Source organism: Bubalus kerabau, chromosome 12 (assembly GCF_029407905.1).
Source record: "Bubalus kerabau isolate K-KA32 ecotype Philippines breed swamp buffalo chromosome 12, PCC_UOA_SB_1v2, whole genome shotgun sequence".
Lineage (NCBI taxonomy): Eukaryota > Metazoa > Chordata > Mammalia > Artiodactyla > Bovidae > Bubalus > Bubalus kerabau.
The window spans coordinates 31,694,560-31,722,128 of NC_073635.1; the positions used below are offsets into that span (position 1 = coordinate 31,694,560).

The window sequence follows — 27,569 nt, forward strand, 5'->3', positions numbered from 1 at the left end:
TCAGGTACTTGCTCCCGGGGTGCAGAGTCTGCAGCCAACTCCTACCATCCTTCCAGTGATAGATTTCATCAACACCTGCTTCCCTAAGCAAAATCTGCCTAAATGAGCTTGACCCTTTTTTTTTTTTTTTTTGCAGTGGAAACTGTGATATGATGGGTTACCAGTCACTAGGAGGAGCAAGAAGGAGTTTTGAGAATTTAAACACAGGAATAGATGAAAGTGCCTTGAGAATCATGGTACTATTATTACCACTAATATTAAAAGCTACCGGAAAGACATCTGTCGTCCCGTCTACAGCTGATGTACCCAGAGGCTCTCAGAAGACTTTAATGCAGAAAAAGCTCTCCACTGCAGTTTCTCTGAAGCACGAGTCTTACCAGCAGGTGTGGATGTGGATTTCGGTGCCGGAAGCAAACTCCTGCGGGGTGTTGTCGCGCTGGAGGAAGCCGGAGGGGCTGCCCGGCCCGCCCCCTTGGGTGTGTCTTTGGCAGGGAGAGCTGCCTTTAGAGGCGGCTGGTCTTCAGTTCCAAAGGTTGAACCTGCAGGAGGCAGACAGCGCGTTAATGACAGCGTCATGAAAAACAGGTGGACCCCCTTGCTGGGCACCACCACAGATCTATCCCTGAAGCCTCCACCTGCATCAGAACTTGACCCAACTCCTGATGAGTGGCCTTGAAAAGCATTTCTCTGGGATGAGATGTGGAAAAAGAGGTTGCCTTCAGTCACTGCAGGGAAGTCTGTCCTCCAAACCCACACGCCACAGGCTCCACCAAAGCCAAGAACAGCTTCGCTCCACTGAAGATTTTACACACACACACACACACACGCATGCACACACAATTTGCTTTTCTGGATGTGCAGCTGCATACACAGGCTTCCCAGATGGTTCAGTGGTAAAGAACCCACCTGCCAATGCAGGAGACACAGGTTTGATCCCTGGGTCAGGAAGAGTCCCTGGAGAAGGAAATGGCAACCCACTCTAGTATTCTTGCCTGGAAAATCTGTACACACATATGATAAGCATTCATTTTATAACTGTCAGAGGATGAGCAACGCTTTTCTGAAAATCAATGTAAGTGTCCCAGAGGAGACGAGAGTAAGGACACACACACGTACACCACTGGTCCAGAAGAGGATTCAGGGCTCCCTGAAATCTGGCTCATTTCATCTTCAGAATAAGGGCCTTGGGATGAAGGGAGATGGGTGAGAAGCATGCAGGCAGAGAATCCCTTTGAAATTCATGAAGCTTTTGATCTGATGAGCCGAGGCCTCATCAAACTAAGGGGGCTACCCTAGCGGCTCAGTGGTGAAGAACCTGCCTGTCAATGCAGAAGATGCAAATTCCATCCCTACGTCTGAAGATCCCCTGGAAAAGGAAATGGCAACCCACTCCAGGATTCTTGGCTGGAAAATCCCAAGGACAGAGGAGCCTGGCAGGCTATAGTCCATGGGGTTGCAAAGAGTCGGACACGACTGAGCGACTAAACAACAGCAACAGCATCAAATTAAGAGGACCCTGCATTAGAGCCCAGCTTATTGCAAAGGCAGATGTCTATTGGTCATTTCAGTTTTCTATTCAACATAGAAACAGGCTCTGTGTCTACAGAATAGCTTCTTTATGATGGGCTGCTCTGAAGACAGGGCATACTGGGATTTGTGTCAGATTTAAATGTCAGAATGGTTGTGGCCCATTTTTTCTCCTCTATAAATTTTCAAATCTACTATGCTGGCTATATCTGTAATCTCTTAAAGACAATATATGACACCATCATCTATTTCTATTAAAGGATAAATCTTCTAAATGTACCTCTGAGTAACAGCTGCAAAGACTAATCTACCAAATTAAATAGAAAGCCTGAATATACTGAGATTACTGCCTGTTGGGATGAAAACTATCCAGTTAGGAACGTGACTGTCTACCATGGAAAATACACACGGACAGCTGGAAGATATATATGTAATTGTAGTGAAAGATTAAAGTTTTTGTTTCCATCATTTTATTTTATTTTTTTTAATTTAATTTTATTTTTAAACTTTACATAATTGTATTAGTTTTGCCAAATATAGGATAGCCCTATTCTATGCAGATAGGGCCTGCATCAAAATGATAACATTATTAAAATGGCTTTAGTGTTCGAATGTTCAGGAGTTTAATTCAACCCCTCGGAGTAAGAGATGGCTGCTTTCCTCCCTCTGAAGACCTGAAAGTCTGTTTAAAATGAGTGAAATCTGTTTTGTCTCTTAACAAAACAGTATTTAGGAAGGAAGAATAAAGACTGCTATTTCCTAACACAGAACCTATGCCCCATAGTTCTCTGAAGGTCCTGTGTAAGGTTTTAAATAGTTCTAAACAGGGCTATCACTTTGCCAACAAAGGTCCATATTGTCAAAGCTATGGTTTTTCCAGTAGTCATGTACGGATGTAAGAGTTGGATCATAAAGAAGCTGAGTGCTAAAGAATTGATGCTTTTGAACTGTGGTGTTGGAGAAGACTCTTGAGAGTCCCTTGGACTGCAAGGAGATCAGACCAGTGCATCCTAAAGGAAATCAACCCAGAATATTCACTGGAAGGACTGATGCTGAAGCTCTAATTCTCTGGCCAACTGATGCAAAAAGTCAACTTATTGGAAAAGACTCTGATGTTGGGAAAGATTGAGGGTAGGAGGAGAAGGCAACGACAAAGGATGAGATGGTTGGATGGCATCAGTGACTCAACGGACATGAGTTTGGGCAAACTCTGGGAGATGGTGAAGGACCGGGAAGCCTGGCGTGCTACAGTCCATGGGGTCACAAAGAGTCAGACATGACTTAGGGACTAAACAAAAACAACAATAGACAGGGATAGGAAATACATTTGATTCACACAAACAGTACAAAAATGATGAAACTCCACTGAAAGGAGGTACACTGTATCCTGAATTTCAGATTTAAAAGTAAGCACAGGAGCAGAAAAAATGAAACCAGACCACTGCCACACAGTACACAAAAATCAGGTCAAAATGGATTAAAGACCTGAATATAAGACCTGAAACCATGGAACTCCTAGAAGAAAACACAGGCAGTACCCGCACTGTGACAGTGGTCTTAGCAGTATCGGTCTAGAAACGTCTCTTCAGGGAAGGGAAACAAAAGCAAAACTAAACAAACAAGATGGTATCAAACTAAAAAGCTTCTGCACAGCGAAGGAAACCATCAATAAAATTAGGAGACAACCTACCAAATGGGAGAAGATATTTGCAAATAATATATCCAATAATGAGTTAATATCCAAAATATTTAAAGAACTCATACAACTCAACAACCCTATTAAAAATACGCAGAGGAGCTGAATAGACATTTTTACAAAGAAAATATATAGATGGCCAACAGAGGCATGAAAAAATTTCCAACATCACTAAATTCACATGGAATTAGCTAACGTTCAGCCTCCTGCTGACATACTGCCAGAATAATCTACCTACTGAAAACTGCACTGGAAGTTGAACATCAAATCTTTCACACAGCATCTTTTATTTAACAGTTTATTAAATATTCTTAAGAAGGGGAGTATTTTGTATCATTTGCAGAGTTCAAGTACCCTTTTATCAAATCCTTTTGTGCTTGGTATTATTCTCTTACATGAAATTTATAATTCAGTGAACATCTCAATTTGGAAATTCTGCTGTTATCCAGGCTGGGACGTAATTCATCTGTTTGAAGTATGAAGTGTCAATGAAGCTTTGTACTCCCCTTTGAGAGAAGTCTTGAATTACCAAAAAATAAAATGAAACAAGATAATATAATAAAATAAAACTGAACTCCCTTCTTGGCCATTATTGTGGGAGACAGCCGGCAGTAAAGAATACCCCTCTTTGAAAACCAGCTGAAGTTGACCAGCACTTAAAGACACTTTATTCAGTAAATGACAAGTCCTCTGAATTTGCAAAGGGCTGCTGAATTCTGTAACTGCTCTAGTATTTGACAACAATGCAGACAACATCAAACCACTGCTCGATACGAGGAGAAAGCAACTGGAAATGAACGATGCCTGTGTGAGCCAGAGATGCTCCTGAGGACCCAGCCAGTGGGAGTGGTCCACGCGTGTAACTAGCCATCCCATTCTCAACCAGCTCGAGTCTCCTGCAGTGGATGAGCATGCACGAATGATGAGTCTCAGTAGATCTGGGCTTGCACCATGGACAGAGGAGGACATGTGAAAATTCAGGCCAGACAAGGCGGCACTGCAGGAATAAAAGTCCCTGAAAGGATCTGAGACACCAGGAGGAGGAAGTGTAGATTTACAGGAGCCCTGAGAGCACCCCACAAAGTGGTGAGTGTGTCCCCCCAACCTGCTGCAAAGGATGATTCTGACCATGACTGCAGCCAGGGTTTCTGATCCATATCCCTACATCACTTACTGGGAATGTGGATAGCTGAAGCTCAGCTTTAAAAGAAGAAAAGAATGGATCAAGAGATGAACATCAACCAGACTAGAATAAGGTTGGGAAGACTGTACAAAAATAGCAAATCTGTTATTAATACCATGAAGGCATTACAGCCAAACTTGAAGAAACATCTTTCTTTGATTTTGAGTATTTATCTGTATTATAATGATTAATCTTCACTGATTTTTTTAAACAATCCCAATCAATCAAGTTGTATAATGTTCTGGCTGCACAATTGCTTCACTGATGCATATTTCATTGACTTAGCCGTATTTATCACTTGGCAGCAAAATTTAGTTTAATTATTAAAGTACCAACTGAATGTTTTATTTCCTGCCTCCTGCATATTTTAACTCAGGTGTATGCTTTATTTCTCACCAAAGTGCTAAGGTAAACCCGCTAGCTTATCATTTCAGCAAAGATGTATCTTTGTCTAAATGAAGAAGATCAAGACTCTGTGGCAGGCTCTGCCCCGGGCAGGGGACACAGTCCTGTCTTCACACCACTTATATTCCAGTGGGGGACACCCAGACCCAAACAGGTACAGATAAACAAGATCATCTCTAACTGCCATCGGTTATGAAAGAAACACAGGAGCAGGAGAAACTCAAGGGTGAAGGAGGGGACATCACTTTAAGTGGAGAGGCTGGGCAAGAGGGAACGTCTAAAGTAAACATTTTTCTCTGCTGCACACTAGCCCCCACCCTCCTTTATTACTATTATTTTTTTTAACCTTTGTTTTCTCAACCTAAGCCATCCCTCCGGGGAACAAGCATTTTATTTACTTATTTAAACTTTTTATTTTGTATTGGAATATAGACCAATTAGGGGCTTCCCTGACAGCTCAGTTGGTAAAGAATTGCCTGCCATGCAGGAGACCCCAAATCGATTCCCGGGTCGGGAAGATCTGCTGGAGAAAGGATAGGCTACCCAATCCAGTATTCTTGGGCTTCCCTTGTGGCCCAGCTGGTAAAGAATACGCCTGCAGTGCGGGAGACCTGAGTTCTATCCCTGAGTTGGGAAGATCCCCTGGAGAAGGGAAAGGCTAGCCACTCCAGTTTTCTGGCCTGAAGAATTCCATGAACTGTATAGTCCATGGGGTTGCAAAGAGTCAGACACAACTGAGCGACTTTCACTTTCATAAACCAATTAACAATGACAGTTTCAGGTGGATAGTGAAGGGATTCAGCCATACATATACATGTATCCATTCTCCCCCAAACTCCTCTCCCATCCAGGCTGCCATATAACACTGAGCAGAGATCCCTGTGTACAGCAGGTCCTTGTTGGTTATTCATTTTAAATATAGCAGCGTGCACATGTCCATCTCAAACTCCCTAACTATCCCTTCCCACCATCCTTCCCCAGCAGCCAAAGTTCACTAAGTCTGTGAGTCTCTTTCTGTTTTTTAAGGGAGTTCATTTGTAACATGTCTTTTTAGATTCCTCACATAAGGGATGTCATTTGATATTTCTCCTTCTCTGTCTGACTTACTTAACTCAGTATGACCATCTTTTTGATTATTAATGATCATCGTTGCTCTTGAAACTTAGAATTGAAGTGTAGGAACCCTCCTGACTCTCTCCCTTTTATCAACCAATTCAAGGCAGTGTGCTTCCATTTCCATTACAGACTCCAGATTTATACCCCCTGTCTGCCCCCACATCAGTCCCTTAGCACCTGTTGGGGACACAGTGGTAGGGCCCTACCCTTCCCCTCCCACCCACTTCAATGCTCCCTCGTTTAGTGCATCCCCTCCCTATATCTCTACCTGGTTTTCCAAGTAAATTCCAAAGTCGTCTTTCTGGTACTCTAAAGAGAAAGTGAAAGTCACTCAGTCATGTCTAACTCTTTGCAACCCCATGGACTGTGTCCATGGAATTCTCCAGGCAAGTGTTCTGGAGTGGGTAGCCTTTCCCTTCTCCAGGGGATCTTCCCAACCTAGGGATCGAACTCAGGTCTCCTGCACTGCAGGCAGATTGTTTACCAGCTGAGCCACAGGGAAGCCCAAGAATACTGGAATGGGTAGCCTATCCTTTCTCCAGCGGATCTTCCCCACCCAGCAATTGAACTCGGGTCTCCTGTGTTGCAGGCAGATTCTTTACCAACTGAGCCATCAGGGAAGCCATTCTGGTACTCTAATTCTTCCACTATCTGGTCCCACCATATTTTTCTGACCCCAGTTCCCACCAGCACATCAAGCACAGTGCAAACTCCAGGGAGGCAGGATTCCACACTGTGACTTCCTGCTCCACCATCAACAAGGTTGTGCTGGAGAAGTACTTGCTGTATGGATGAAGGACGGACTAAGTGCAAACCTGTCCCATGGGGACAGTGCTTCCCTTCGTAGCCAATTCTTTTTCTCCATTTTTGAGCCCGGAGATGCTCTAAAAGCTTCACACTTTCCTCAACAGCTCCCATGAATGCAGACATACTGAGCATGGCCAAGGTGGGGGTGGAGGAATTTGTGGTTTAAAAGGTGTCAACTGGCTGTGATGTAGTGAGGTGCTTTTCAAACATTTTTAAAACAATATGCAGAAAAATAAACATCAGAATTTAACAGTTTTGAGGTCTTTTGCCCAGCATTCCAAACCTCTCCCCAAGAGAATGTACTGTTTACCTATTATTTTTACTCTGTATCATTTCAGTTCTTGCTTCAGTCTCATCTTAAGCATTTATCTCTGGGTTTGATAAAATTTGACAGGATAATAGTTAAATTGTTAAGATGGCCTAGATTCAAAGCCTGGACAAGAGGCTTACTCTCTCTATGTTTCATTTCTTCAGCTGTAAAAGGGAGGATAACAGTGGATATCATCACAGTTATTGCTTTAAAGGAGTTACTATTAAACATATTTAGACTAAAGTGCTTAGAATAGTATTGGACACATCTAAGCCCTTAGTAAAGGCAACACTGACCCTATGCCCACTAACCCAACACTGAGCCTCATTCAAAGCACATTAGTCTCATCAGGCTACTGCCTCTTGTTTTTCTTCCAACCACCAACATCTCATGGCTTCACATCTCTCCAACACAATGACTGGGGTCTAGCTCTGAAGAGGTACCTCTAAAGAACCATGCTCCTTTATCTATCTCTCCCCAGTAACCGAAGTCCTAAGGAAAGAAGGAAACACACGCGGCATGCCTCTCACTGCTCCCACTTCACCTAGAGCAAGTGTGTCGCTGTTGTTCTTTAGTTTCTCAGTCGTGTCCGCTCTTCATGACCCCATGGCCTGCAGCCCGCTAGGCTCCTCTTGTCCATGGAATTCTCCAGGCAAGAATACTGGAGAGAGTTGTAGTTTCCTTCTCCAAGGAATCTCCCCGATCCAAAGATCAAACCCGTGTCTCCTGCATTGGCAGGTGAATTCTTTACCACTGAGCCACCTGGGAAGCCCAGAGCAAGTGTTGACTTCTCACTAATCCAAGGCTGGCCTGCATATCTTCCTCAGTACAGTCTTCTAGGAGTCCAGTAAGTGGTTCCAGCCCTAGGCCAGGAGACATCACCTACATGAGGCGGCAGGATGCAGTTCTGTGGGTCAGGGGTGGGGCGAAGAGGGTTCACCAGGTCCACAGGAATTCTCTGGATTCCTGCTGCAGGGTTCCTCTTCCTGAGCTCTTCCATCGGAGCCCTGACAGCAAGTCTTAAGAGTAGTAACGATAAGAGCGCCATGTAGCACAGTCATGGACTCCACAGGCTCTGCCCAAACTCAAGACTGGATTTGAAACTTCCTAGTAACATTCTCCTTAAAATGTTAACTCATTCAGCCTCTTTAATGAAATAGTTTATTTATTTATTTACCCTATGTCGTTAGCTTAGCCTGAGATTTCAATGAGATAATGCACATCACTTTGTAAAATTCCTGGTACTCGATAAATGTTAGCTGTCATCCATGGTGTGTGCACCAACATCATCAAAAGCAGCCCTGTTTCATCAGCTGTCATTTCTTCAAGAGCCCCCTCTGTCCCATGTGCCACCTGGTTTTGTGAAATCCTGTTCCATGCAAGCCCTATGAAAATACCCTCAAGACATCTCTCCCCTGACACACCAGACCAATCAAGGAAGCAGATTATTTCTGCAAGCAGCAGATGCCGACAATGCCAGCCACCTCTACCTTCACAGGTTCCCAGGGCTTCAGTCGGTAGCTGGCACAGTGACCCAGGGCTAGGCATTCTTTTTCCCCAAATTTCCTTCTTTTGACAATGATCATAACTAAATTGTCACAGAAGAGAACAAGAAACACCTCTGTCCCCGCTTCTTACTCCCCACCCAGACATTCCAGGAAAACCTTCCTGGAATCCATTCTAACATATAGCAAAGAGGCTCTTCTTTCTTATGTTTGCTCAGGAACTGGGGAAATATGGGTGCAGCTCAACTGGTTAAGTGAGGTTCATAGTGCAGGGACATGAATGGTAAAGGGAGGGCGGGTCTGTGTGAGTGGTACCATTCCCTCCCATCTGTGACACCCTGAGACATGGGCCAGCCTTCCTGTCCTCCGTAGCCTCATTAAATGCCATCTTCTCTATAACATCTTCTCTCAATTTCCTGCTAAGTAACAGATTCTAAGAGAGACCAAGCTGGTTATCAAAGTGAGCAAAGGTTGGGGTGATCAGACCATCTCTCTTAAGATCATAGATATAATCACAGAGGGTAAAAGCCAGCATCTCCCAGCCCAGGGCATGTGAACTCCCAGCACATAAGTGACTGAAAGTTTCCTTTTGATCTAAGAAATTCTCTTTAATATTTACCAAGTCACATTCCCAAAGGACAGAGCATGGTCAAATATTGATGCAGGTTAGTGACTTAAAAGATCAAGGGCTAATACAGTTTTTCAAGAGACTTTTGAGTAATTAAAAGCAATCTCTTACCATTCCTCTTTTATGTCAATTAGACCAGTTATCATAAATCCCTTTTCCCTACCTGAAGTTCTTAAAAGCTTGAGCCCTCATTCGTGAAGACTCTGGTTCATCACTGTGTGAATCTTTTAGTAGTTAAAACCTTGGGGAAAATATTTAAACTGGAGCATTTTAATTATATGCTTAATATAGGAGTTGTTAAAAGATAAGAGCATCTGATTTGAACTCAATTTAAATTCTGCTGAAGTTATTAATATGGTACAAGAAATTATAGAAATGACCAAGGCCTTATCTACCAATTTTTATTAACAGACCAATAAGAAAGGTTAGTTGTTCCACTTCCATAACTTGGATTTCGGGCTCTACTATAGTTTGCTTTTTGTGTCGCAGGCCTGTTTAATTAATTGTTCCAAAATATCTGAGGGTTGTGTGTTAGTCACTCAGTTGTGTTAGACTCTTTGCGACCCCATGGACTAGCGCACACCAGGCTTCCCTGTTCCTCACCGTCTCCCGGAGTTTGCTCAAACTCATGTCCATTGAGTCAGTGATGCCATTCATCTCATTCTCTGTCATCCCCTTCTCCTGCCTTCAATCTTCCCCAGCATCAGGGGTCTTTCAACTAAGTCAAATGCTGAAAAGTGGATCATGGCAACTGAGCTCCAACCTTCCATTCCATATATTTTTAAACAAGGCAGGGGTTGCTGCAAAGAAGTCAGAATTGTTCCCCGAGCCATGATTTCTTACACTCTTAAAAAGAACCCTTTCTTTCTTTTCCTGGTCTGTTACTGGTTCTCACAATCTTTTGTTTTTAATTGGAATGTAATTGCTTTACAACATCGCGTTAGTTTCTGCTGTATAAGAAAGCTAATCAGCTATATCTATACATATATCCCCACTTGTTGGACCTCCATCACCCTCACACCCAAATCCCACCCATCTGAGTTATCACGGAACATGGAGTGAGCTCCCTATAGAGCAGGTTCTCACTAGCTATGTATTTTACACATGGTAATGTATATATGTCAATCTCCCAAAAGAACCCTTTCTACTCAGGAGCTTCTGGAGAAAATGAAACCTTAAAGGGAAATAACTGAACAGCCTCTTCACAAATGAACAGCCTATTGGCCTTAAGGTGGTTTGTCAACTTGTAAATCCAAATATTCATCCCTTGAACTCTTAAGAATTTTCTCTGTCCTCCTGGGAGCTAGAAAACTCTCTCTTTTCCTTCAGGGTTCAAGAGGGTAGGCACGTCCCCTTTTACTTCTCTTTCAGCACAGGATTGGTTTTGTTCTTCAGTGTCATCTTCATTATTCTCTCCCTTTAGCCCAGAGTTTCCCAGCAGGATATCATCCACGTCTTGGACCAGGTAAGTCTTTGCTATGGAGGCTGCCCTGTGATCGTAGGATGGTCAGCAGTGTCCGCAGATCCGGGAGCATTCTCTCTCCCTGCCCATCCCCAATTTGACGGGGTGACGAACAATAAACGTCTCCAGACTCTGTCAAATGCCCTCGGGGGCAAAAATCATCCCCAGCGAGAACCACTGCTCTAGCTGAATGGAAGACGGAAAGATTTAGTAGGAAGACAGTACTTACTTGTCTTAGTGGAAAATGAGACTGATAACATCTAAAATTCTGCTGAGTTAGCTTGATAGTTAATTCTTTAATAGTTCTTGATAGTTAACTTTTGGTTACTTCTTTAGATAAACTAGAGTTATATAAAAATACCTTCATGGAGACTGTCATGCTGAGTGAAGAAAGTCAGACAGAGAAAGACAAACATGATGTTGCTCATGTGTGGAATCTAAAAAAATGGTGTAAATGAACTTAATTGCAAAACAGACATAGAATCACAGATGTGGAAGACAAACTTACGGTCACCAAGAGGGAAAGGGGAAAGGAGGGATAAATTCAGTTCAGTTCAATTCAGTTCAGTCGTTCAGTCGTGTCTGACTCCCCGCGACCCCATGAATCGCAGCACACCAAGCCTCCCTGTCCATCACCAACTCCCGGAGTTCACTCAGACTCACGTCCATCGAGTCGGTGATGCCATCCAGCCATCTCATCCTCCATTATCCACTTCTCCTCCTGCCCCCAATCCCTCCCAGCATCAGAGTCTTTTCCAATGAGTCAACTCTTCCCATGAGGTGGCCAAAGTACTGGAGTTTCAGCTTTAGCATCATTCCTTCCAAAGAAATCCCAGGGCTGATCTCCTTCAGAATGGACTGCAAGGAGATCCAACCAGTCCATTCTGAAGGAGGGATAAATTGAGAGACTGGAATTGACCAAAAAATAAAAAGAGACAGAAGGAGGAATGAATATGTGAACCTAATCTTGTTCTCCTTCAAATTAATTCTTACTTTTGTCAATATTTGATTGGAATTGTCTTTTTTTCACATGTCTGAGTTAGATATCTGTTATATATATTGTTATTTCCAAAGACAATGTGATTTACACTTATGGGAAAATCTTTAATTTACAAATACACATAAAACTTTAAATTAAAGCAGAGGAGGTTCCATTACTCAACAGAAATTAAAGCATTGTTGAGTATTGAATATTTTTTTTCAGTATGTATAAAATTTATTATTATTTTTGCCAAGATAGGCCTACTTAACTTTAAAAATACTATATGTTTCTTAAATAGGATTATCTTGGAAAAACCAGTAATAAATTTTAAAAATACTGAACAAGTACCTTCAATATTCAACAATGCTTTAATTTCTGTAGAGTAATGGAACCTCCTCTGCTTTCTGTATGTATCACCCTGATCTCTGTCAATCAGGAACTAGGAAAATGGACGGAAATCTTCCTGATTCCCAGAGCCTTGATCCAAAACCATGAACTTCCGGGAGCTGTACTAACGTCCAAATACAAGTATCTCAATAACATAAATAGCAACTGTTTTCAATTGAAATTGTCTGGAGGAAACTCCAATAGAAAACAGATGGTAACACACTTCAAGCACTTTAAATTATCACGGTTTAATGGAGAATACATCATTCCTTGGAAGACTCCTAGGGTTCTAGAAAGCACGGAACAGTTTCTTTGAAGTACTATAATTATTGGACTTATGAATCAACATGAAACAAAGACAGTCCTCCTTTGCTTCACTCTGGCTGTGCCAGTCCATCTCCGATGAGAGAATGTCATGGTCCCTGAAGCCCGTGGTAGGCCCTGACTGAGAACATGATCACCTGGGACAGTCATTCATTTTTCTCCCCCTGCATCCTCAATTGTGACCTCAGAAGAGCAAGCACCGCAGGGACCATGAAATCATGTGTAAAGTATCTGATATGCAGTAAACACTAAATAAATTATCTCCCTTGTTCTGGCCTCTGAAGCCATTTGCTCCTTACTTTATGAACACAATCCTTTTCCTCAAAGTCCTTCCCGATAGAAAAGTTCAAAAATCAAAAACTCTATTTCCATTCATTTTTATGGGCAATGCTATGACTGGTAGTTGCTGTCTGACCATCATCTATATGAAATAAAATTGCAAGCACTGAAAAACCAACCATAAAATCACTCGGGCAAATGGTATGCAAACTGGTTTTTGCAAAGTATCAACAGGCTAGTAAATGAACTTTATAACCCCTGTAAAGCCATCACATTTCATGAGATGTGAGCGTAAGCTTCAGCTGACCACTTCCCTTAGGGAGATTCTCCAGAGACAGTGCCAGCTGCCTCCACACTGAGTCTAAAGCAGTGAAGCTAGGTTTGTCTCCTGGATTATAAGAAGCTCTGATCCCAAGCTTGTGGTTTTGAGTTTCAACTCTTCTGCATCTCCTTTTTCCAGGGGCTTCCCTCACCAATCCTCCAACCAAGATGATATCTTATGCTGGGTAACCATGAGTTGCAAGCCAGCCACAGGTGAACCCCGGGGTCACCCTGCATCTCCAAGGGGCTGAACATTCCACGTCTGCACTGGACCACGTTCAGCACGTGCCCCTGCCCACTCGACCCCAATCTGAGCAACAGTCAGCTCGTGAGTTCTCTTTCACTTTTTGCTTTTGTTGTCATTGTTGCTATTTAGTCACTCAGTCGTGTCTGACTCTGTTGTGACCCCATGGACTGTAGCCCACCAGGTTCCTCTGTCCATGGGATTTCCCAGGCAAGAAAACTGAAGTAGGTAGCCATTCCCTTCCCCAGGGGATCTTCCCAACCTAGGCGTCAAACCTGTATCTCCTGCACTGGCAGCTGGATTCTTTACCACTGAGCCACCAGGGAAGGCCCTTACAATTCATAAATACGTGCTTATAAGCAGAAGCTCTTCAATCAATAGCAAAATCTGGATTCTACATTAGTCCGAATTTGTGTCTCACAGGCATAGAATTCTGAGAAAGCTTCACCTTAACTAAGTGGCAGTAGCTTTGGGCCAGGTAGGTACAGGGAATGGTGACTGGAACCATCTTTGTTTGCCACCCTGAGCACGGCACCTAAGCCTGTGTTCACAGAAAGGAAAGAACAGGCCCGCCTGCAGCCTTAGGGCTTAAGCAGAAGTGGAATAAATTGTTTCCTAAAATATGAATGAAATGCAACATCTGCTAAGGTCTCCTTCCCTAAGGACAGTTCTGGCAGTGTTAGGCCGCAAAAAGGCACAAACCCCTGGGCTACTCCAAGGAGGAAATTTTTTATATTAAATAATCACAAATGCTAAACATAAACAAGATCAAGGGATGTGTGTGAGCAGCATGCTGAAATGTCTCCCAAGAGCCCCATCCCCTGATGTACACCCCTGCTTCAATGCTGGGACAAGACTTCCCAGGGTTGGCCACCAGACTCCTGCTGCCCAAGTCACTGTCTGGCAGACACAGAGACACATGCCTGCTGGTCACTGAGCCCCGCTGGACTCCCTGCCCTGTCATTTCATAACCCAGAGTCTTGGACGCCCCAGCAAGCACCTTCTGTCTCTGACTTAACTGCCTGATATGATGCGAAGACTCAGAACCCCTCCCCTGTCACTGCCTAGACCTCAGAGAAACAGAAGTGAACATCAGCCAAGGGCTTAAATCTAACAAGTAACTTTTATTAAGCATCAACAAAGACAAACTCATTTAATCTGTGCAATCTTCTGTTCATTTTGCAAAAACAGAAACTCAGGCTAAGTAACGTGAACCAAGACAGATTACAAAGATGATGAATGCAGAGTCAGCATTCAAAATCAAGCCTGGTCTGGCTCCAAAGTCCAACTTTGTTCAACAATTCAATACAGTCTGCCTGGAAACTGTTCCTGAACCCCAGCTGTCCGGTGGCTGGGCCCGGGAGCATTGGATCCATCTTCTAGAAATCACCCTGCCCTCACCTGCAGATCCCATGACCTCCTAACCACGCCCCCACCCACAGACTCTGGCTGACAGCAGATACACAGCTCTGTCTCCCACTGGAGTTAAGCAGTCCACGAACCATAGAACCATGCTCTCCTGTCTTCAAGTCCACAGGGTAGATCCTGAGATTTCAGAAGTTTGGTCCTAAGAGAAGAAGTCTTTGATCTGGTCTATCTCTGACAGTGTTAATTAACCTTAGGTTGTATTTTCTAGACAAATATAAAACCTTTGGAGAACAATACCCCAAATGAGCCAAAAGAAATTTTAGAACCGATATTGAATATAAGTGAGATCCTTTACCTTTGTGTAAAAATAGACAGTATTTCAACTCTGGGATGATGACAATTTGACAGATGGACCAGAGGGGTCTGCAAGCAACCCTAAAAGAAACTCATCTAACAAGGATCCCGCAGAATCTCCTCTGAAATGGAAAAGCCCCAGGATTAGTCTCAAAAACACAGTCCAAGGTTGATCTGCCATCGCTGACTCTCCCGGGTCCTTCCATCTCAGCTCCCTTAGCTAGTTCAGCTTACACGTGCCTCCAGCTACGTGGGCTGCGATTACAGGGGCTGCCGTCTGGAAACATCCACCTGGGAACGACTTCTGCCGAAGCACGTGTGCACCGTGGGCAAAAATCATTTTACTTGTGAGCTGGGGATACTCGGAACTTGGCATCTTTCAGGAAAAAAAAAATCACAGGGGACATTTAATTCAAGTCAGCAACTCTCTGAGAAAAAAAAAATGTAAGTGGTGGCATGAGTACTATAGTTTTAAAACTGTTTGGGGGAGAGAGAGAGGAGAAAGCTAGGGAACGAGAGGTCCCTGGTTATATAGTTTGATTACCAGCTCAGCCAGCAGTTATATACTTCCAGATCAAATACACAAAAAGTTGGAACACGCAGAATGAGGTGAGGTGGAGGTAATCTGAGCTGACAGTATTTTCATATTTCTGTGAAGTGCTACTCAATTTTCCTGTCAGAGTGAAGGAGTCACTGGTGCACAGGGAGAAAGCTAAATGGATTGGAAGGTTAGCAGAGGGAAGAGACACTTACTTTTAAACCAAGATGGGGTTGGAAGAGTCTTCCTTGAGTGACCTAAAGCTGTGTTTCTCAGAATGCAGGCCCCACTGCTATGGCGCTCTGGACACGTCCACCTGCCCCACAGCTGTGGCTCACAGTCAGGTGGTACCAACCATCCAAATAAGAGACCATGCTGGTAAGATTCAGGGCTGCCTGGCACCAGGGCGTGTCCAGTCAACCAGGTGGCCAAACGCCGCCACCTGCTCTTCCACTAAACATTTTTTTATCTTAATCAAGTTTTTAATTTTATTTTTTAATTGAAGAATAATTGCTTTAGAGAATATTCTTGTTTTCTGTTAAACCTCAACATGAATCAGCCATAGGTATACAGATATCCCCTCCCTTTTGAACCTCCCTCCCATCTCCCTCCCCATCCCACCCCTCTAGGTTGATACAGAGCCCCTGTTTGAGTTTTCTGAGTCATACAGCAAATTCCCATTGGCTATCTATTTTCCATATGGTAATGTAAGTTTCCATGTTACTCTTTCCATACATCTCACCCTCTCCTCCCCTCTCCCCATGTCCATAAGTCTATTCTCTATGTCTGTTTCTCCATTAAATCCACTCTTCCATTCCCGTGCCAATGCCTGGGTCCTGTCTTTTCTCTGTCTTCACTTTCTTTGTTCTTTCATTCATTCACTTACTCATTCATTCACCTCATTGAATAGGTGAATTCCTTCTCTGAACTTGAGGGAGACCATACTATGTAAGCCCTGGTGGAATGAAACATTTACTAAGGAAGACATGAAGCATATGAAGATATTAAAAAGCAGAGACATCATTTTGCTGACAAAGGTTTATATAGTCAAATCTATGGTTTTTTCCAGTAGTCATGTACGGAAGTGAGAATTGGTTCATAAAAAAGGCTGAGTGTCAAAAAATTGATGCTTTCAAACTGTGGTGCTGGAGAAGATGCTTGAGAGTCCCTTGGACTGCAAGGAGGTCAACCAGTTAATCCTAAAGGAAATCAACCCTGAATATTCACTGGGAGGACTGATGCTGAAGCTGAAGCTCCAATACTTTGACCACCTGTTGCAAAGAACCAACTCTTGGGAAAAGACCCTGATGCTGGGAAAGACTGAGGGCAGGAGGAGACGGGCATGACAGAGGATGAGATGGCTGGATGGTGTTACCAACTCAAGGCACATAAGTCTGAGCAAACTCCAGGAGATACTGAAGGACAGGGAAGCCTGGCATGCTGCAGTCCATGGGGTTGCAAAGAGTTGGACATGACTGAGAGACTGAACAATAACGACAACGAGAATCTGCTGCAGAGCACAGCGAACTCTACTCAACAGTCTGTGGTGACCTAAACGGGAAGTAAACCCTAGGAAGAGCGGATACAGGTATATGTGTGGCTTACTCACTCTGCTGTAGAGCAGAAGAGAACACAACATTGTAAAGCAACTATATGCCAATAAAAATGAATCATGCCTTTGCTACATTTGCTATGGTAAAAGAGACAGAGACTTGTCGCGTCACAGTGACACTCAGGTCTTGATTCTCTCTCTCCACGTGCTTCCCTGGGGAGCAGGGCTCAGAGATGATCGAGGATGGAGGAGTCAGCCACGCAGGAGAGAATGACCACGTAATTCCCAAAGATGGATTAAGATAAGGGAGCGGCTCTTGTTTTTCAAGTGCGGGAGAAGCACACCATTCTGAGCAGCTATCATCGAAAGCACTGTTCCGAGGTCATAATAAAGGGCCGCTGTTGAAGCTCATTCATTTTCCTGTCCCCAAATCCTACAACCAAATTCTTTGGGACTCTGGTGATACAAATTATACACAAATTTTTGTGAGACTAAGAATAAAAAGAAGGGAATTCCCTTGCCAGTCCAGTGGTATTAAGACTCCGTGCTTTCATTGCAGGGGGTGAGGTTTCGTATGATCTCTGGTCAGGGAACTAAGATCCTGCTTGCCCCGTGACATGGCCAAATAATAACAATTGAAATAGTATAGTAGTTTAAAAAATAACAACAAAAACTAATTTAAATAAGTTTTTAAAATAACCAAAAAAGGAGTACTGATACCTATTTGGTGGGGAGGTGACCTTGAAAAAGTGATTTTGGAAGGCCACTTTGAAGAATGAATTTGCAAGAATAGCTGGGGGTGTGGGAAATAAAAGACGAAGAGTTAAAGAGGATATACCACCACCAGAGATAAACGCTATATAGAAATGTTGTAGGATTACACAGTGTGAAACTGATAAATCCATAAATGAAGAGTCCAAAGGAGATCCCAGCAGGTAACAAAGAAGGCATTAATATCAGTTTAAAAAGAAAAAAAAAGGAGTTTTTTCCTAAGTGTTTGTGCAACTGGCTAGAGAGTTGGCTACAAATGAAGCTTGATCCCATTCTTATGCCTTCCACCAAAACACATTCCAGGTGAATCAAATATTTTAAAGACTAGAGGAAAATATGGTTAGGTAAAATCCAAGGACAAAATCAAAATAAATTACTGAATATGTCAGGAATGGGAAAAATCTGTTAGCCATATTAGAAACAAGAACAACAAAAGAATTAACAGTAAATGTCTACACAATTTATTGTAAAAGTAAAAAACTCAACAAAAATCCTATGAGAAATAAAGTTTAAAATATAAACAACACACATTTGGAAAAAAACATGTACAAAACATAAGATAGACAAAAGTTTACTAAACTTTATATTAATTATTAGGAAAAAATGAACATCCACATAGAGAAATATAGTAGATGAAATATTTGTAGGTAATAGAAGATAGAATCATGGTGGGAAAAAATGCAGTTAAAACTGTAGGATCTTTAAAACTGTAGGATCTCTTTCTGCTTATCTAACTGGCAAAGATACAAAAGTCTGACAATAGTCAATGCTGGCGAGGGTCTGTGGAAACTGGCAAAGTCATCCGTGCTGGTGGGAGTATAGTGATTTCAGCATAAGGAAATTTGGCCAAATATAAACCAATTCGTATATTTTCTATAACCTTCGATCCACTTTGAGAACTCAGTCTGCAGAAGGCACCCGTCATACGTGCAAGGTCGCAGCACGGCTACTAATAGCGCAAAACAAAATTAAAAACTCGTAGCACAGACATACAAAAGTTTAAAAAACAAAATTAAGTAGCAACTTCAGTTTCCAGTTTGAGATGTAAGAAACTTAGAAGTCCTTCACTCACACCCACATAACAAGAAAAAAGCTAAAAACCTTAAAATCAGCAAGTCTTCTTAGATCCATCCAAACTGCTGCTCCCAAGATCTAAAGAGACATCTCACCAAAGAAAATATGCAGACGGCAAATAAGCATATGAAAAGATGTTCAAGATCGGATGTCATCAGGGAATTGCAAATTAAAACAACACCAAGATACCACTAGACATCTACTGAAATGGCAAAAATTCAAAATATGGACACCACCAAATGCTAGTAAGGATGTGGAGAAAGAACCTTCACCACTGGTGAGACTGCAAAATGGTACAGCCAATTTGGAATAGTTTGACAGTTTCTTACAAAATTAAACTTTTTACAGACTACTGTACCTTTCAAGGTACTATTCTGTAATATTAGAAATGGTTTTTGTTTTTCATGCATTATTTGTGTAAAAAGCATTATAAACTTATTACAGTACAGTATTATATAGCCAGTTACGTTAGTTGGGTATCTAGGCTGTTTGTTGGACTTATGAAGAAATTGGACTTACGAACATGCTCTTAGAATGAAATTCATTCATATGTATGGAACATACTATAACCCTGAAGCCCCAGCACTCAACCTGCACACAGGAGGTACCCAACAGATACTTCTCAAGTGAAAAATTGAAACCAATTCCTTTGTGTGGTTTTCTCTATTGTTTGAATTTTCTCTTCACATGCAACCTTACTATCATTATAATGGGACAGAGCCCGGATGCTATTTTCTCTCTAGAAAAGTCCATCTATATACTTCAGGGCAAAAATCATGCTGGGTTCTTGACACTGTTTGAAATTCACTGAATAACTGCTCAATTCCCCATTTTATCTTGCGAAGGTAGGACCAGTCCTGCATAGCTTTTCTTTTAAGAAGAACCTGCAAAAATAATTGCCTATTACTTCTTTTCGCTATGAGAGGTATGGCAATGGAAATATTCCATTTCAGTCTCTCAAATGTCTTTCAGATGAGAATAACCTTCTGAAATGGGAATAACTAAAATGGCCCATTTTTTCCTCCTTCCAAAAGCATTCAAAAAAGCTGTTTCCCTTTTTGTCCCATCAGCCTCCAGGCAGTATCAGATTTACCTCTCCCTTTGCAAATCATGTCAGAAATGTTTCCCTGGAAATAGCAATTTCTTAAGAATTAAAGTCTGAGATGCGATCACTGCAAATACAAAACATCTGTGGACAGGTGGAAGAACAAAGTCATATTTCTCTGAACACATGCTCTGAATGATGGCTTGTTATGGTATCACCAGCTGATCTCTGTTAACCACTGATGGTCATAAAACTGTTTAGTTTTGTGCTTCAGATGATAAAACTTATATGAAAAAAAAAAACCCTAAAATGATACCCACGTTGAGTACAATGTGAGCTATTACCCTTCTGGGTAAATTTACGTGGGGCACACTCACTGATGGCTCCCAGGAAGCCAGTGAGCTCAGTGTCACTGCCCGCTACTGGTATCACCTCTATCCTCCTTTCTGGGACCTGCACATAGCCTACATCTTGATCATCTACCTCCCACCTGCCCCACGATGCCAGGCTCTGAGTGCTTCCACACTGCCCAAAGCTTTCTCTTTTTTTAATGCAAAAACCTCTCAATAAATGGCCCCAGACAATGGTTGAATCACATCACAGCTGGAAGGAATGGAGTGAAAAGAAAGATGAAATCTTGTTAAACCACAGTACATGCTGGCATAAGGAAAGAACTGTAAGAAAAGCATAATAAATTGAGAAAAAAATACTATTTTTTTGTTTCTAATCAAAACTATCAAATTTGTTTCTAATAGAAACAAAGTGAATGAAATAGTTGCAACTGTGAAATAATGAACTGAGACAACTGCTTAGCAGTGAAGTTTTAAGGAGAGTTTATAAGAATGTTTATTGAATACAGCTGTACCAGACAGATGTAGCCTTGTGAAAATGTAAGTGTGATCGGAAGCACTGTTGTTCAGGGTATTGAGGAATTAGTGGAAAATTTGCAGGAGAAGTTGCATGAAAAAGATAAACCGTTCGTGACGTTTTTTCTTGCAGCTGATGAGAGTACTGTGAGCTACATTTACTTGTGAGTTAAAGAGAACATTGATGTGATTGAGAAGTGTTGCATATGGTACCCATGAGATAGACAGAAGGAAATTATTTATATTGGTGGGTTGGGGAAAGAGTTTAAGTGGTTTTATTTTAAGTAATTTAAGGCAGTAAGCATGGCTAAAGATAGTCCTCCCATGGGGAGCAATTTCACACATGATATAAAACATAACATGTTCATGTTATGTTACATAACATTCAACAACATTTATAAGAATAATTTGAGTCAGTTCACTGAATCTTTCACCAGAAAAGGCTTTTGTACTGAAAAATTAAAAACAGAACATAATAAAATTATGAACTAGATACACTCCTACAGCTTGAACCATAACAATTCACAGCTTGGCTGGATGGACCAAGTGTATAATATAGTATTTACTGACACTGTAAAAAGTCAGGTGGTAATTTGTTGTTCAGTTGCTAAGTAATGCTTGACTCTTTGTAACCGCATGGACTGCAGCACACCAGGCCTCCCTGTCCTTTACTATCTCCTGGAGTTTGTTCAAACTTATGTCGATTGAGTCAGTGATGCCATCCAACCATCTCATCCTTTGTCACCCCCTTCTCCTCCCGCCTTCAATCTTTCCCAGCATCAGGGTCTTTTCCAGTGAGTCAGGTGGCCTAAGAATTGGAGCTTCAGCTTCAGCATCAGTCCTTCCGATGAATATTCATGTTGATTTCTTTTAGGATGGACTGGTTTGATATCCTTGATGTCCAAGGGACTCCCAAGAGTCTTCTCCAGCTCCACAGTTCAAGAGCATAACTAAAGGTGGAACCACAGAAAGAACCAGGCGTCACTGCAGAAAGCTAGCAGTCAAATCAGGTGATGCCTTAAGGAGTCAGCAGAAATCAAGCCTCTGAATAAAGGCACCCATGTCCAGGGCAACTTAATGGTGTCCACAGCCTGACTCAGTCAGGAAGCCCCTTCACAGACACATCATGGCAGAACCAACAGAACCTCCCCAGAAGACAGGCGGTCCAGCCAGACGGAGGCACGTGGCGGCTCATCCCCCTTAGATCTCAGTACTATGCATACTGCCATCATGTTTCTCAGCGAGACTACCACTGCTCCCAGGGCTATGCCGTGATGAGACAGGAAGAGGGCAAAGCCACTCAGTAGGAGACAGGGCAGCTTCCAAATTTACAAGGAGAGAGACAATTGGTTTATCTATAATTTGTATTACACAGATCGCACAATCGTATCTAACTTCAAATGATTAAATAATGCAGTATTCCTTTTCCTCTCCCTCTTCTCTCATCCCTCCTACCACAGGAAACCCGGTGAGCTACTGAGCTCCTCATGCTGATATGATTTACAAAACAGATAGCAACATATACAATCATTCTGTACATGTTTACACAGTATGTGTACGTTAACGTAAAGAAGGCTGAGGGACAAAGAGTCGATGTTTTCAAGTGGAGCTGAAGAAGACTCTTGAGAGTCCCTTAGACTGCAAGGAGATCAAACCAGTCAATCCTAAAGGAAATCAACCCTGAATATTCATTGGAAAGACTGATGCTGAAGCTGAAGTTCCAATACTTTGGCCACCTGATGCAGAGTGGGAAAAGACCCTGACGCTGGGAAAGATTGAGGACAGGAGGAGAAGGGGGTGACAGAGGATTAGATGGTTGGATGGCATCATTGACTCAATGGACATGAGTTTGAGCAAACTCCAGGAGATAGTGAAGGACAGGGAAGCCTGGCATGCTGCAGTCCATGGTGGTTGCAAAGAGCTGGACACGACCACGTGACTGAACAACCATGACAGTTATTGTCATTGTTTTATAAACACGGCTCTTAGATGCATTCCATGCATTTTGCTTTACTCACAGAAATCCCTTCAAGTTGCCTGACAGAATTCCAATTCATTCTTTTCAGTGGCTGCACAATTCCATATATGGTGGCTCCACAGGTTACATTCAACCACTTCCCTGTTGAGTGCCATTCATTTCACTCCAATTTTTGCCATGGCATGTGGTCATATCTATCATTATACATGTATCTTGATGTACTGATGCTTTTATTTCTATGAGACTGATTCCCAGGAGTAAGACTGCTGAGTGAAAGAGTACATACATATTTAATGTTTACAGATATTGCCAAATTGCATTTCAAAAAGACTGTAGTAATTCACAAACGTGACACCATAATTCTATTAATATAAAACTGGATCTATTTTGGAATAAAACGCAAAATCTATATGACATTTTGGAAAACAGGTAAGCCTTCAACAAAATGGGACTTGCAGCCAACACTTCCTAAAATTATGTAGGTTGTGGGGTCTCTCTTCTCTACCAAGTTTGAGGGATCCTGTGGAGTCCTAGATCCCATGAGAGAAGCAGTATAGGAATGCTGCTGCTGCTGCTGCTAAGTCGCTTCAGTCGTGTCCGACTCTGTGCGACCCCATAGATGGCAGCCCACCAGGCTTCCCCGTCCCTGGGATTCTCCAGGCAAGAATACTGGAGTGGGTTGCCATTTCCTTCTCCAATGCATGAAAGTGAAAAGTGAAAGTGAAGTCGCTCAGTCGTGTCCGACTCTAGCGACCCCATGGACTGCAGCCTACCAGGCTCCTCCATCCATGGGATTTTCTAGGCAAGAGTACTGGAGTGGGGTGCCATTGTCTTCTCCGAGTATAGGAATAGCCCATAGGAATAGTGGGCAATTCTTTTTCTCTTTTTTAATTGGAGGAAAGTTGCTTTACAATGTTGTGTTAGAATAACTTAACAGGAATAGTGAGTAATTCTTTTTTTTAAATTTTTTTATTGGAGGAAAATTGCTTTACAATGTGTTGGTTTCTGTCGTACAACAGCACGAATCAGTCATAATTACACACACACACACACACACACATAACCCCTCCCTCGTTAGCCTTCCTTCCTTCCCCCATTCCACCCCTCTAGGTCATCACAGCACCAGGCTGGGCTCCCTGGGTTATCACAGCACCTTCAGTGGGTAACTTGTTTGGCAGAATCACAGCAGCAAAGCCTGACCCCAGTTTATTCCAAAGATACAGTAATGTCTCTCCCAGAGGTTGGAGGACCAGCCCTGCCTATAATTTTATCCTCCTGTGCTTTTCACAGAAGCAAAGGAATTCAGCTCAAGTGGCAAGAGGGAGCCCTCAGAGTATCTTCAGCACACCAGGAGAAGATGCTGCCTGGGGCCAGCCTGAAGAGGATGACTTGACGGGCTTCTTGGCTCCTGCCCAGCGAGAAGAGACGCCAGCAGGCTCAGTCTCTCGCTGTAGCTCCAGGAAAGGGACCTCGGGTTACATGGCCCCAGGTCACAGAGCCCTCCATGGTGGCAAGGAGACCTTCAAGATGGTGGACACCCCCATCTTGCTCAATTTTTGCTCAATTTTTCATGACCGACAGGGAATTTTTCTGTGTGGATGAAGACAGCTCTCTCACTTCCAAATTAGGGTTCCTGGCACAGTGAGGAAAGAGAAGACCCAGGGATGCTGCTATCATTCTGAAACCTATAACCTTCTTGAAGGGGTTCCAAAATCAAACATCATCTTCACGATGGTTTCATTTTGGCACTTGAGTGAAGCTTTAAAAGTCACAAAGCTTGTCTGTGTGGTTGTTATCTCTATTTTTATAAATTTCTTTCTTTGACTAAAAAGGCAAAAAAATACTTTTATTATTAAAATATAAAGGTAACCTTTCCTCAGCACAGATGTTAATATTAAAAAGGCTCCACATTAAAAAGAATGAAATAATGCCACTTGCAGCAGTAGATGGACCTAGAGATGGTCACACTGTGTGAAGTAGGTCAGACAGAGAAGGAGAAGTATTGTATGATGTCCCAAAGAAACGATACAAATGAACTCATTTACGAAAGAGAAACAGACTCAGGCTTAGAGAACAAACTTACAGTTGCCGGGGGGAAGGACCGGGAAGAGGTAGTTAGGGAGTGTGGTAGAGGTAGTTAGGATGGACATGCACACACCGCTATGTTTAAAATAGATAACCAACAAGGACCTACTGCTCAGCACAGGGAACTCCGCTCGATGTCATGTGCCAGCCTGGATGCAAGCGGAGTTTGGTAGAGAATGGTTACGTGTATATGTATGGCTGAGTCCCTTCCCTGTTCACCTGAAACTATCACAACATCATGAATCAGCTAAAACCTAATACAAAATAAAAAATTAAAAAAAAAAAAAAGACTCCAAGAGTAAATAAAAGCAACTCAAGATCTGAATAATTTATGTGGGAGGGGAGTTCAGGATGGGCGCACATGTACACCCGTGACTGATTCATGGCAACGTATGGCAAAATCCACCACAATATTGTAATTAGCCTCCAAGTAAAATAAATTAATTAATGAAAGTAAAAAAAATTTAATGGCAATAAATAAAACAGATGAATGAAAGTTTATAAGTATTTGTTAAATGAATAATTTTTTACAATGTGTCCAAAATTGTCATGTCTTGATTATAACAATAAAACTTCTCAATTAAAAAAAAAATCGAATGCCATCATCTTCTGCTCTCCACAGCGTGAGAACCTAATAAAGCCACTTAGCAGCTGAGCATTAAATGCGGCCATAATGTCAAATATTATTTGGCAGAATGCACAAGGAACTAATACTCCCAAAGTACTTTATACCATTTGCATCTTTTAAACAGGCTAACTTTTAATTTAGGCCAAAAATGAGTGCAAATCTGAAAGTTCCATGAGGCATCTGTAATGTTATCTTTTCCATCTGAGGGCGGCTGCTTCATTAGCATCTTCTCGATTGATGGCTGATGATAATAAGATATGGGCTAACATTAACTCAGTGCAACACTGGAAAAGGACAGGGGCACTAACTTAAATTTAATATGGCATCTGGAAGACACGGCCCTAATTCTACAGGACAGATCGATTCCAGCTTGATGTCACTATTGTGCCAGAAGCATAAGTCATGAATAGAGAGAATTTATTAAAGAGAAAGCACAATTTCTTATTTACTTAGACTGTTGACAAATTGTTGAAAAAGATTATGCAGAGTACGGGACATCCCAGAACAATATTAACATCATATTATCATTCTTGTTCTAAAAGGGATACTGGATATTTCAGTGTCAGAAACTACTCTTTAAGTCAGCATAAGGACGGTGATAATTTATGACCAGCAAAACAGTTACACTTTCTGACACTGCCTTACCTAAACTGGTAAAATCATTTTGATGTTAATTTAGTAAGACAAGAAAACTAAAGAGAATTCATTTCAGTTATATAAATTCTGTCACCGATGTCCATGCCTTATGTCTCAGATAAACTATTCAGATGTCTCTTTCTAATCATGTTTTCTGAATTAATCTTTCAGCTGGTGGATCATGATATGATTCACTGAAAGAATGTCACCCTTAATTCTGTGATCATGAAGACAGATGGGAGCAGGGTTGAAAGGAGGCAGGACTGCACTGTTGTGATGGGCAAATGTTAGAGCAACACTACATTGCTCTGAAAATTATCTTTAAAAAAAATCAGGTTTGAGGACTAGTCGAGATGGCAAAACACAATCACATTTTGATGTATATCCTCTGCTTCAAATATATGCCAAAGACAGATTTCAAATATAAATAGAAGGAACCACAGTCGTCTTGCAAATGGAGATAGAAGGGCGAACAGACCATGAAGGCGTGAGAAGGGTCCGTGAGACTCCCAGTCTGGAGGCGGGTTCCTATGGGGACAGGGATACCCTGCACTGCACCATCCAGAGTGGCCATCAGAAGGGAGAAAAGCAAAAAAGAACATCTGATCACATCAGTCATTTTCAACGGTGCCACCTTCAGACTCTACAGCAAGCACACAGGCCTTCTTTGACGCAGCCCAAGAGTCCATGTTCCAGCCTTGTCTCCCAGCCCACCTCCTGAACCCCCACCATCATTTGCTGCTTCTAAAATACTCATTTCTTTCAGTTCCTTGAACACAGGGCTCGCCTTCAATGTCCTTCCTCTGCCCCCATAGGGCTTTCAACTCTCCTCTCTTTTGGAAGATGACACTCGGTATATCTTTCAACACCAACCCAAGAACAGTGACCTATTAACTGTGGACACCTCTTAAGACTCTTGAGACTTCAGGAGTGCTGAACAGAATCGAAGGATGAGTTCTACACACCTTTCCCCCCATTCTAGTTTTCCCTAACTCACTCAGTACTCCACATCACTCAGTGAGAAAACAAGAATTAGACTCAAGGCATATCATTCTCGGATCAGCTTCTGCATTGTTCAGCAATCACAAAGACATCTCTGCTGACCTGAAACAAACTGACTGCCAGATATTTCTCCAGCAGAGATGGGTTTATGCAGATCAGAAGACAACGGCAGTTCAGGGACCTCAACCCTGGGGAGGCACATGGAAGTCCCTGCTCGGCCACAGAAGGAGAAAGCTTTTGTAGAGGGGAGAGGAGGTTGGGGGGCTCTGGTAAACAGTCCATGGCTTTCCATTGGCTGAGTCCTTGCCCGGAAAGAAGAGTCTCACAGGTCCTGAGGGCTTCCCATTCTGCCTCCTGGCTCTATTTCTTTAAAAATATTTTGTATTCATTTGGCTGCACCGGGTCTTAGTTGTGGCACATGGGAATCTCTGCTGCAGCACGTGGGATATAATCCCTGACCAGAGACAGAACCCAGGCCCCCTGCATTGGGGGTGCA

At 42.4% G+C, this 27,569-nt stretch overlaps 1 protein-coding gene across 1 annotated transcript in view; it reads right to left on the reverse strand.

The window, feature by feature from the left end:
- The window catches only part of LOC129624834 (microtubule-associated tumor suppressor candidate 2-like), a 142,464-nt gene that overhangs the window by 28,613 nt on the left and 86,282 nt on the right, over positions 1-27,569 (reverse strand). The window contains exon 4 of the mRNA XM_055543122.1: positions 378-539. Coding sequence (XP_055399097.1) covers positions 378-539 — 162 coding nt within the window. The remainder of the gene's footprint in view (positions 1-377; positions 540-27,569) is intronic.